The 12380-nt window shown below is 35.3% G+C and overlaps 1 protein-coding gene across 3 annotated transcripts; it reads left to right on the top strand.

The window, feature by feature from the left end:
* The first annotated feature begins 2985 nt into the window (after positions 1–2985).
* LOC149229103 (cell division cycle 20.2, cofactor of APC complex-like) lies at positions 2986–7660 on the top strand. 3 transcript variants are annotated; one of them, XM_089378465.1, is made up of 8 exons: positions 2986–3510; positions 3725–4021; positions 4478–4747; positions 4838–5416; positions 5515–5709; positions 5835–6027; positions 7095–7304; positions 7430–7660. In XM_089378465.1, the coding sequence occupies exons 1-5, from the start codon at positions 3409–3411 to the stop codon at positions 5659–5661; spliced, it is 1395 nt and encodes a 464-aa protein (XP_089234591.1). In that variant the 5' UTR covers positions 2986–3408; the 3' UTR covers positions 5662–5709; positions 5835–6027; positions 7095–7304; positions 7430–7660. The 3 variants fall into 3 exon arrangements, with proteins under 3 accessions (XP_089234591.1, XP_089234589.1, XP_089234590.1); XM_089378463.1 differs by having other exon boundaries at positions 7079–7304; XM_089378464.1 differs by having other exon boundaries at positions 7070–7304.
* Positions 7661–12380: the final 4720 nt, after the last annotated feature.

Raw genomic sequence — 12380 nt, 5'->3', positions numbered from 1 at the left:
ATAGACTAGATCTATTGACGCATGTTTATGAATGTTATGTTCTGGGTATGTTTTGATGTCTGAAATAGCTGCAAAGTTATAAGTTAGAATTTGCAGATCTGTACGCGGGTTGTATTTGGTAAAAGCGTGTATACACACAGGTTGGGTTCGTCCGAGTAGCGTATACAGTATGAAGTATGATATTTGAATGTGGAGTTGGATCTGGTTGTTATTGCAGAGTTATGTTGTGGACAGGGTTTCAGTATTGGGTGATTCAGAAATTGATGATTCAGGTTGTATTGCAATGATGATTGTTTTATGGATCCAGTATGAAAATGTATGAAACGTGGTCCCGGGAAGATCGTAGAGTTCAGTAGGTCGGCGCCTACGTACTGGTAAACATATCAGCCAGTACAAGAGCCAGGGGGTTGTAGCTCCCTTCCAGGAGCAGCTGGAAAACGAGTGAAGGTTGGAACCTTCTGTAGGTTGGCGCCTACGTACTAGTAAATGGATCGGCTAGTACAAGAGCTAAGAGGGTTGTAGCCCTCTGCAGGTTGCAGCCTGCATACTGGTAAAGGACTGCACCAGTACATTGTAAAAGAAGTTTCTTATTAAAGGAAGATAGAAACAAATTGCAGCAGGTGGTTTTCACCCACATTGGGTTTCCACCTTATATCATGGTGTTCATGTGTGTGTGGCTTATGTGTGATGATCTGTTCTGTTATACTGCTCTGTTAATATGGTTAATAATGTTCTAATGCATTCACTGAGGCTAAACCAACTGAATCATAAGATTACTGAATATACGCTAGTTGCAATTAACACAGTCGCGTATATACGCTGATATACTGAACTAAAGTCGCGTATATGAATCTGAGTATGAAATTGAAAAGTTTTATTGATCTTATAATACTGATTCACCCCCCCTCTCAGTATTATTTCCAACATTACGAACCATGTCTTAGTTCCACACCCTCACCTTTCTTACTATGGAGTCATACCCCCCCATACTCTTTTCATCTGGTGTTTTTTAGCCATGGTGTATTTTCTTATAACATGGGTGTAATTACATATATTCATAGCTAGGCTCATTAACATTTTAACATAAAATCTCTTTGGTCTTAATCACATAAGCATTCTAGCTTCAAGACATATAAACATAGGCACAAGGACCCGAAAAACAAATATGCACACATATATACATGGGCACGTAGGGTCAACACAACCTAGTTCACCAACCTAATAAAAGTATCTACAAACATATACAAGGGGTCATCTTGAGGGTGTTACATCCACAAACCAATTCTATTTCTTCCAACAAACCATCTTGCAGGTCCACCTCAACCTAAGTCCATGCCCATATTCTATCATTTTTTGAGTCCCAATTTGGCTCTAACTCCACAAATTTGTTGATCTTATTTCCTATTGAACTCAAGATTTATTTTCACCAAGAAACTAGAGGGAGCCCAACAAAATCTTCCATATTGTTTGTGTGGAAAATTGGTTCCCTTGAGGAGTCAAAGTCTATGCTTCATCTTTGTACCACAAGACCTAATGGCCCCCAACTTTGAATTTTACCTGAAAGGTTATTTGCACCTAAGTCTAAATGTAGAAGAAAACACACCCATCCTCTAGTTAAAACATGGACCACCAAAGCATATCCATTAAAGAAACCCAATTATCCTCAATCCATATTTTAAGGGATTCTAGCCAGATAATCTTACCATAGAAACACTCCACTATAGTCTTTCTTAAGATGTCTAAGGCCTCCACAATCCACACATCCAAACCTAACACTATTTTCACCTTTGTTTTTTTAGCACGAATGAAACTTTTACTCCATTGCTTGGATTCCACTCTTTGAATGACCTCCTAGGAGAACTTCTTCCTATTCTACTTCGAAGGATATAGATATTCAACTTCCTAGGGCAGTGGAGAAAGACATTCAAAGCTTAAAAATGGTGTATGTACTACATGGTCTATTTGGAGACCTGTCTCAATATAGAACAAAGGGCTCACCACCTCAATATTTTTCCTAGAGTTAATAGGGTTATTAACATTCTCGTCTAGATTAGACTTGAGATTGGCAAGTGTCCCTCAAGACTTAGAGTGGAAAATTTTGGAGTCATAATTTGACTGTGGTCAAAATATTTGGACTTGATAAGGGTTATCAACCCCATAGTCCACAATGTGTTCTTCCATGATGGTTAGCCTCCAAAAATGCTTGTCACAATAAAATTATCAAAAAAATCTGAATACGAGAATCATGGTAGATAAACCTTGTTAGAATCCTAAAATGTTTCTTGCTAACGGGTTTGCTTTCATTTGGATTAGAGAGAGATAGAGAGAGATAACTGCGATAACCTTTCTCAAGCTATGCTTAAACTTGTAACCTTAATAATTCCATATCAATGACCTCAAACTCAAGACTGCAAAACCCTTACCTTATTGTCCATAACCTAAACATCATCCTATCTCTTTATATATATCCACAATATATTATAAGTTAATACAATTTTTTCATAAATTATAATTAAATAAATATTAATTTATATTATTTTTAAAGTAATAAAATGTATCCTGATTATGGAATTTATATGTAATAAGAATAGTCATTCGTAAATATAGATTAATTCATTATTTTTATTTAAAAAAAATTAGTAATTTAATGGATCAAACTTACACTATTATCTAATTTCTTTCGCTTTAAAAAAAATAATAATAAACAATTTTATCTTTTACTCCCATACCAACCTAATTCAATCTTTTCCATCTTTTTAATATAAAGATTATTTTCAATAAATTTAATATTAAACCTAAATTAATAATAAGAGTGATACATTGACATAGTGAAATCTGAGGAAGAAATTGGGCAAAGAACAGTTTTTTCCAAAAGAATATTACCCACACACGTTAAGTTAAGGTTTCCGACAATAATTACCCTAGAAAATTATTATTAAATATTAACGTTTGGCGCAAATAATGCAAATGCTGGGAACAAGAAACACAAGAAGTCACATCTAGTTTGGCTATATGACCAGTCGCCTAAAACTAGCTACGATCAATTCACGGTTTCTCTCATCCTACTGCCATCATCAGTTGACCTGGTTTGTCTGATTGTGCATATAGCTTTGCTCTTGGGCAAGGAGAACGCGAAGAGATTACCATGGGCTTCTGATACTTGGCTTGCTCACAAAAGTTTCGGAGAACCAGACGTCTTGGAATTCAGCCCGAACTACTGTTTTTTTTTTTCTTTTCTTTTTTCGTTTGGCAGAACCAGACATTCTCATTCTTTGAAGAACCCTAGCTTTTAGAATTCAAATTCCTTTGCAACTATTGATTTTTTTTGTTTTGCAAGTTTAAATTTAGGCACATTGATTGTTTGTCATACATTGTGTTTTGTCTGGTTATTTTGCTAGAGTAGGAGTAATGGAATTGTCTTGCAGTTCAAAGAATTCCAACAGGCCTTCCACGGGGGAGCGATGTCTCCGTCCTCTGCAGAAACAGGGTGCTTCAATGAATAAACACAGCGTATGCATTCTCTCCTTGTTTTTACATATAATTTATATGCTGCAAACATGTCATTCCCTCAATTGGGTTTATTACAGTGAAATGTGACTAGGGGGCAACAGGTTATCAGCCTCTCTGCTCAACCATCGAAATTTTTGTAAGTGGATACCCTTTTTTGGTACGTTCAGTTGGAAGTGTGAATCAGGATTTGGTTTTATTGTTTTTGCCATCACAGAGCGACAGATTTATCCCGGCAAGAGGATCCATCGATTTGGAGGTAGCTAGATTCATGACCACGCAGAAGCAAAAGGACAGTGACGATACCCATGCCCTCTCCCCTTCCCCCTCCCCTTCCAGAAAAGCATACAAGAAGGAGATGGCAGCCACTTTATTGAAGAATGCCGGTGCTGCTGACAACAATTGCAGAATTCTTTCTTTCAATGGAAAATCATCGACTGTTTCCCAGGCTTCACAAGAAAATTTGCTGGCTAATCTCCCTATTTCTAGAAGAGCACGCAGATATATTGCTCAGGTAGGCCTGGATTTCATATTTTTTTACAATCATTTTCACTAGATATTCCATAATCAAATCTTGAATACCATTGATGTTTACTCGTTATTGAATCAAAGCCCTTGATCCTATTTTCACTTGCAGCATTATCCCATATGGAGGAATGTGCTACACAGATTTTTTTTTTTCTTTTTCATTGGTAACGCTGAAATCGCTACCACACCCATTCCAATTACTTAATTTTTTTTTATAACTGAATTATTGTTAGAAATCATTTCAGTACAGGAAAAGCACCCCTTTGCAAACAAAGCAATGATAACATTTTTTTTTTAAACCACTGATATACTCTTCTGACACTAGATAAACTACATAGTATTTGGGGTTTTTGTTATTAGTACACTGGATATGCCTATCTGAGGACCATTGTCCTTTCCTTTTTTTTCACCTAGTAATTTAACTTATCCATGTTGATTGCAGTCTGCAGATAGAACCCTGGATGCGCCCGACCTTCTGGATGATTATTACTTGAATCTATTGGATTGGAGTTCCACCAATGTTTTGTCCATAGCCCTGAACAACACTGTATACTTGTGGCATGCTTCTGATAGCTCTATATCTGAGCTTCTGATTGCAGATGAAGAAGAGGGTCCCGTTACCAGCGTTAGTTGGGCACTCGATGGGAGGCAAATTGCCGTTGGGTTGAATAATTCTGTTGTACAGTTATGGGACTCGCAATCTAATAAAAGGGTAAATAAAACCTGTTTATCTCTTCCAAGGTTTTCTCATTCTAAGATAATGGCAATCGCTAAATTTGATATGATACAAATTCAATTGCAGCTAAGAGCCTTGAAAGGTCATCATGAACGTGTTGGTGCACTTGCTTGGAATGGTCCTATTCTCACCACAGGAGGGCTGGATGGGATTATAATCAATCATGATGTTCGCATCCGTGACCACATTGTTCAAACATACAGAGGACATACCCAGGAGGTTTGTGGATTGAAATGGTCTCCTTCTGGCCAACAACTTGCAAGTGGGGGAAATGACAATCTACTCTACATTTGGGACAAGAGCATGGCATCCCATAATCCTTCCTCTCAATACTTCCACCAATTAGATGAACATTGTGCGGCAGTCAAGGCCTTGGCATGGTGCCCCTTCCAGAACAATCTTTTGGCATCTGGTGGAGGGAGTTCAGACGGTTCTATAAAGTTTTGGAACACTCAAACAGGTGCCTGCCTGAATACCGTGGACACCCATTCCCAAGTCTGTTCATTGCTGTGGAATAGACATGAGCGTGAGTTATTGAGTTCGCATGGGCCAAATCGGAACCAGTTAATCTTATGGAAATACCCATCCATGGTGAAAATTACTGAACTTACAGGGCATACTGCTAGAGTTCTTCATATGGCACAGGTATGAAAATTCATGCTTTTTATGATTACTTATGCATGCATCCATGTTTTCCCTTTAAATTTGTCCTAACGACCCTTACCATTGATTTACTTCTTCAGAGTCCTGATGGGTACACAGTTGCATCCGCTGCAGCGGATGAAACACTCAGGTTTTGGCAAGTTTTTGGGGCTACCGATGCCTCAAAGAAGACTAAGACTAAAGATGCAAAAGGAGCTTTCAACATGTTTCATACTCACATCCGCTAAGAAGTATCTGTCCAAATTCATGGAATCAGGATGGATGTTCAACTCAAGGTAGTAATTAGATGTTTTATTTTCTGCTTGCAAAGCTCTTTTGCAGGCACTCTATAGTTCTGTACTCATAGCATGAATTGTGTATTTTATCTGTTGTGGACCCTGATGAAACAATGTTGCAACAGCTTTGTGAGACAATGACCCATTTCTTCAGCTGCGTGATAAGCTTTAAAGTGATTTTGGCAAGTCTTTGGAGCTTCAAAGACAGTTCCAAAAATGATACGTTATGGCTGTTAGCAAGTATCTGATTCACATCTATAAAAAGGCCTCCATGCTTCTACACATGGAATGATGATGAGGGGATGCTCAATGTTGCAGGTAATGCTTGAATTATTTATCTTGTTCATTAGCTGTAAGGAACTTATATATATCTTTTTAAATCTTGTATATGTTATTTATCTTGTTCATTAGCTGTAAGGAACTTATATCTATCTTTTTAAATCTTGTATATGTTATTTCTTGTCACGTGTGCATTCTGATAGGATATTGATATTAATCAGAGTAACTAATCACATACATAAGTACTACTCTGACTCATGTGGCTAAAATTCTAACATTAAAAAATATTGACTGCACTGAAATGACTAAATTCTTACATAAGCAGACACTAAATTGAGAGCTTCTCATGGCCTGCCAGGGCAGGCAATATGGACATCGTGTGTTGGATACCTGTTGCGAGGTCATGTCCATGGATTTTAAACCTTTGCTCTCATGGAACTGCTGGCCTCATCAATAATCCTTGTCCTGTGTCTCCAAACAAATTTTGAATTTTTGTGGAAATTGTTTCTGCTTGTATCCAGTAATCATCTCTTGCCTCCAGTTACTGGTATCTGTTATTTGGCTGTTTAACTGATGAGCCATTACATTCTGTATTCCTCTGCGCTCATTGAACTGTCTTCCTGATCAATCATGATTGCCCTATGTCGCCAAACACATCTTGAATGTTTGTCGAAATTGTTCACGCTCATTGGTTCTAGCTGGTCATTATATCTTGCTTTAGATTACTGCATCTATTATTGGGCTGTTGGAGAGACCAGTCATTCTTATCCTTTATTCCTTTGCATTTCAAATCGGTTCAAGTTCTGGCATTTTTGCTTTGTCCGATAGCCATCCTGTGGCTGTATTTTTGTATGAAACCTTGATGGTTTTTAGAGTTATTGCGACTCCTCCATCTGGGTTCCCGCTGGATTCTTGCCTATTTTGGCTTGCATAACACAATTTTTTTCCATATTCTACGTTCAGCTAATTAGAATGTTTGCAGGTACCTCTGATTTAAACATACCCATCTCTACTATTTCATGGATGTTCTCATTTTTAAATTTTTTGTTCCAAATGTGTTTTGCAATACCTTTCTTACCAGATAATACAGGTTACCACTACCACAGGGCATACTGCTAGAGTTCTTCATATGGCACACAGTTGCATCCGCTGCAGCTGATGAAACACTTAGGTTTTGGCAAGTTTTTGAGGCTACCGATGCCTCAAAGAAGACTAAGACTAAAGATGCAAAAGGAGCTCTCAACATGTTTCATACTCACATCCGCTACGAAGTATCTGTCCAAATTCATGGAAACAGGATGGATGTTCAACTCAAGGTAGTAATTAGATGTTTTATTTTCTGCTTGCAAAGCTCTTTTGCAGGCACTCTATAGTTCTGTACTCATAGCATGAATTGTGTATTTTATCTGTTGTGGACCCTGATGAAACAATGTTGCAACAGCTTTGTGAGACAATGACCCATTTCTTCAGCTGCGTGATAAGCTTTAAAGTGATTTTGGCAAGTCTTTGGAGCTTCAAAGACGGTTCCAAAAATGATACGTTATGGCTGTTAGCAAGTATCTGATTCACATCTATAAAAAGGCCTCCATGCTTCTACACATGGAATGATGATGAGGGGATGCTCATTGTTGCAGGTAATGCTTGAATTATTTATCTTGTTCATTAGCTGTAAGGAACTTATATTTATCTTTTTAAATCTTGTATATGTTATTTCTGTTATTTCTTGTCACGTGTGCATTCTGATAGGATATTGATATTAATCAGAGTAACTAATCACATACATAAGTACTACTCTGACTCATGTGGCTACAATTCTAACATTAAAAAATATTGACTGCACTGAACTGACTAAATTCTTAAATAAGCAGACACTAAATTGAGAGCTTCTCATGTCCTGCCAGGACAGGCAATATGGACATCGTGTGTTGTATACCTGTTGCGAGGTCATGTCCATGGATTTTAAACCTTGGCTCTCATGGAACTGCTGGCCTCATCAATAATCCTTGTCCTGTGTCTCCAAACAAATCTTGAATTTTTGTGGAAATTGTTTCTGCTTCTTGTATCCAGTGATCATCTCTTGCCTCCAGTTACTGGTATCTGTTATTGGGCTGTTTAACTGATGAGCCATTACATTCTGTATTCCTCTGCTCTCATTGAACTGTTTTCCTGATCAATCATGATCGCCCTATGTCGCCAAACACATCTTGAATGTTTGTCGAAATTGTTCACCCTCACTGGTTCTATCTGGTCATTGTATCTTGCTTTTGATTACTGGCATCTATTATTGGGCTGTTGGAGAGACCAGTCATTCTTATCCTGTATTCCTTTGCATTTCAAATCGGTTCAAGTTCTGGCATTTTTGCTTTGTCCGATAGCAATCCTGTGGCTGTATTTTTGTATGAAACCTTGATGGTTTTTAGAGTTGTTGCGACTCCTCCATCAGGGTTCCCCCGCTGGATTCTTGCCATATTTTGGCTTGCATAACACCGATTTTTTCATACTCTACGTTCAGCTAATTAGAATGTTTGCAGGTACCTCACATTTAAACATACCCATCTCTACTATTTCATGGATGTTCTCATTTTTTTATTTTTTATTTTTATCAAATCTGTTTTGCAATACCTTTCTTACCAGATAATACAGGTTACCACTACCACGTAAATCAAATTAAGTTGAAATTTCAATCATGGTTTCATTTTCTTATTTTCACTTCCCCAGTGAATTGTGGTAATGAATTCAGTTAATGATGAACGAGAAATAATCAGATGAAACTCTGTCTTTGCCTGTTCTTAAATTACGTAATTTAAAGGAAATACTGACATGTATACTGGTAGCATTCAGTTTGTCAGATTTATTCAGAATTTGCAGATGATTTATAATTTATTATATATGGCTGATTGATACTCAACATTACCATTAACCAGATGTCTAGCAAACAAATTTTCATCCATTTAGTCAACAATTAAAATTCGATCAATGAGATGTAATCTGCAAATGAGATCTATGAAGAATCAGTGGGAATAATTAAGATAAAATTCTAGGTTTTCCTCTAGATTGTCAATCTAATGTAGCAGAATTTATTAAATGATAGACATTTTGAGTTTGCAGGATACTGTTTAATAATTAATTTGTTATGCATTGCTATGCTTAGCACTGCACACGTTGAATTGCTTCTCTTTACCACACATGTTATAGAAGATCATTCAATGTGCCTTTAAGGAACATGGGATCTTGCCAGCATTCTAAGATGTTCGGGGATGGGTTCAACTCTCCGAAGAAGAATCATACAGAGAAGACCAACATGGTTCCTCAATTGCATTTTTTTAATGTCAAGATTCTAAGGTGCGCTCTTTTGTTATTGTTTCTGTACTTAGCTAGTTGCACTACAATTTTCCAGCACAACTAAATTAATAAGTGTCTCTTGTTGATACTATTTGTGCTTCATCTTTATTATCTTTTATGGCATGAACTGTTTTGTAATTTCATTTTATTGTATTGTATTTTTACTGACAATTGCCTCATTGTAGCTCCTCCCTCTTCCCTTTGGGCATTGATAATCAATATCTATTGATGTCTGCCCCATAATCTTCCAACGGCATTTTTCAATGCCACCAATCGAGAGGAAAATTTTCCACCCTTCAGCTTCTTAAATTGAAATCAACTTGAAGTCTTTCTTGGATTAATGTTCAAGGCATTGGGAATAACCGAGATACAGGAAAAAATGTTGATCAGCAGCCTCCATTACTTCAAAGCTTTTGATAATTTTTTTGAAAGGGCAATGCCTGTCTGTGGATATAAATCCAAGTGTTTAGATACAGGTTTTCTGAAAATAGTTTAACTTTCAAAATTCTGTTGTTATTCTGGTGCTTAGGGTTCTGAATTACAATTTCGCATTGAATCAAATAACTAAAAATTCAGCCTGTCCTGTATTTTCCTTTACTGAATCTACAATATATACACTTCACTGGCATAAATTATAATATGAATGAAGTTCTGGCATTACATATCCGATCTATCCAATTCAATTAATTCAATTCTCAGATTCTTTAATTACTCTTTTAATAACTTATGAAAACAGCTACAAGTTGCAGTGAACATTTCCCCAGAATAAAATGTTTTAAAAACAACTGTGAAAAGTGAATTGCATAATTTCTTTTAATTTTCATACATAATGGTGTAATGCGTCAATATATTTTATTTTATTATTAAGACCAGATATTTATTACAAATCCATAAATTAAATATCAAATATTTATAAATCATCATCATTATTATTATTTTTAAATTTACCCTTAAAAAATAGATATTTTACCTTGACAACATGAAAACACAAAGTGCATAACTCTCCAATGTTTTTGAATATGTACATTGAATATTGTGAAAATAAACTTCGAATATGTACAGTGAATATTGTGAAAATAAACTTTGAATATTGTGATATCCTAACAAATAGATATAAGGTTTAGTATAAACATGTGAAATATTTGAAGATGGTATTGAAAACAGTGGTATTAGATTGGATAAATAAATGTATGTTTTTAATATGCAAAATATTTGAAGATAGATTGGACAACAATTATATGAAATATGTGTACATCTGATATTTAAGTGTAACTATATATTTTATTATGGACCTGAAAGTATAAACATTGCAGATCTTTTATGTATTTTTATTTTTATATCTTAAAATTGCATTGCAGAATTTTCAATGTGACATATATATGGAATATATCACCTCTAAATTGTAATTATTTTTATTAGTTTATAATAATATTGCAAAATATTCAATGTGACAAATACATGGAGTATATCACATCTAAATTGCAATAATCTATCAATTCTTAAAGCCTTATATATCAAGTTAGGGGTGGGGAGGTTTCAAAAATACTGCAATTACAATGTATTGATAAAAATATCAATTTGTACAAGACAACAAAAGGGGTGGAGGGGTTAGCTTTGCAATGAGATGGATCATGATTTGAAATGTCACGAACAGGTCGATTGCGACATGTGGATATTGCAATTAAAGGTTAGCCACAAGACCATTATGACCTAGACTTGGTGATGGACGTACAAGCAAACAAAGATTGTTGATTTAGAGCTTTCATCAATAACAATAAGTGAAAATGCATATGATTATATAACTACACATTGTATAAAGTAGTGTTGGATTTTGGCATGCGTAACCTAAAATCTTTTTTATCATACTTTATGTTCAATAGATTGAAATGTTTGATAGTATCTTTAAAATCTAACATAACCATCATTATTTCATGGATGTTATACATTTTTCCTTTTCCAAAGTAGTGCGTCATATCTTTATGTATGCCAAGTAGTGGAGATTTTCATTAGGAGATAAATTAGATTCACTTAAATTTGAATCATGATTTAATTCTTTTATTTTCACTTCCCAATAAATTTTGGTAATGAATTTTGCAAATGATGAATAAGAAATACTTGGATGAAACTCTTGTTGTTTTGTTTTTAATTCTAAGGTAATTCAAAGGAAATATTGGTTGGTGTCTTAACTTAATGTTGCAGCATTTAGTTTTTAGATTAACTTCTTAAGTATTTAACCAAAGACATTATATATATATATATATATATATATATAGAAGTAATTATATTCTATTAATAGTATAAATTAATCTAAATAAATGCATATCAAATATTTGTAAGCTAAAAATTTAGCCTTAAATAGTAAACATGTGTATTTATAGTGGGAAAAACCTTAAACAAAGGAAAATAACCCACTCTCAAACATAAAAAGAGCATCTATCTCAATCCACCATTAAATTCATCATACAACTTATTATAGTTACCAAAATCCTTAAAAAACACAAATTTGGATCTTTTTTCCCCATCTCTTTGCCTTCTACTATTTCACTAGATATATACAATATGATTGCTTGCCTTGGTCATTTCATCAATGGGAAAGTGCTAATCATGCTTGTTTTGTTCTTGATTTAGGGGTCTCATTAATTCAAAAGTAGGGTTTTTTTCCTTCAACTAATTTATAAATGAAAGTCTTACAGCGCCCCCTCCCTCCCCCCCCACCGCTTTGCCAACATGGATTCTCTATGGAAATTAACTTTTGATCTTTATTTTTTTGTCATGTACAAAGATCTTTGTTCTTGGAATGGATATAATGTCTCCATTCTCAATGGAGGCTAGTTCCAAAGGCTTCTAATGGTATGTGCAAGTTCAAATAAGGGCCTTTTTAGAGATAATCCACTATGCCTGCGCATTTCCACCAACAAGAATCTCTATGTAGATAAGATAATTGGATTTTTATTTCATTTTTGAGACTTATGCAAGAAATGTCATTTGGTGGAGAGATTTCTAATCATCTATCAATTCTTAAAGCCTTATATATCAAGTTAGGGTGGGGA

The sequence above is a fragment of the Pinus tabuliformis genome, chromosome J (genome assembly GCF_031772625.1).
Source record: "Pinus tabuliformis cultivar Carrire ecotype Pingquan chromosome J, CPIR1, whole genome shotgun sequence".
Classification (NCBI taxonomy): domain Eukaryota; kingdom Viridiplantae; phylum Streptophyta; class Pinopsida; order Pinales; family Pinaceae; genus Pinus; species Pinus tabuliformis.
Note: the sequence above shows the minus strand (reverse complement) of the source record. Positions and strands in the feature narration are given on the sequence as shown.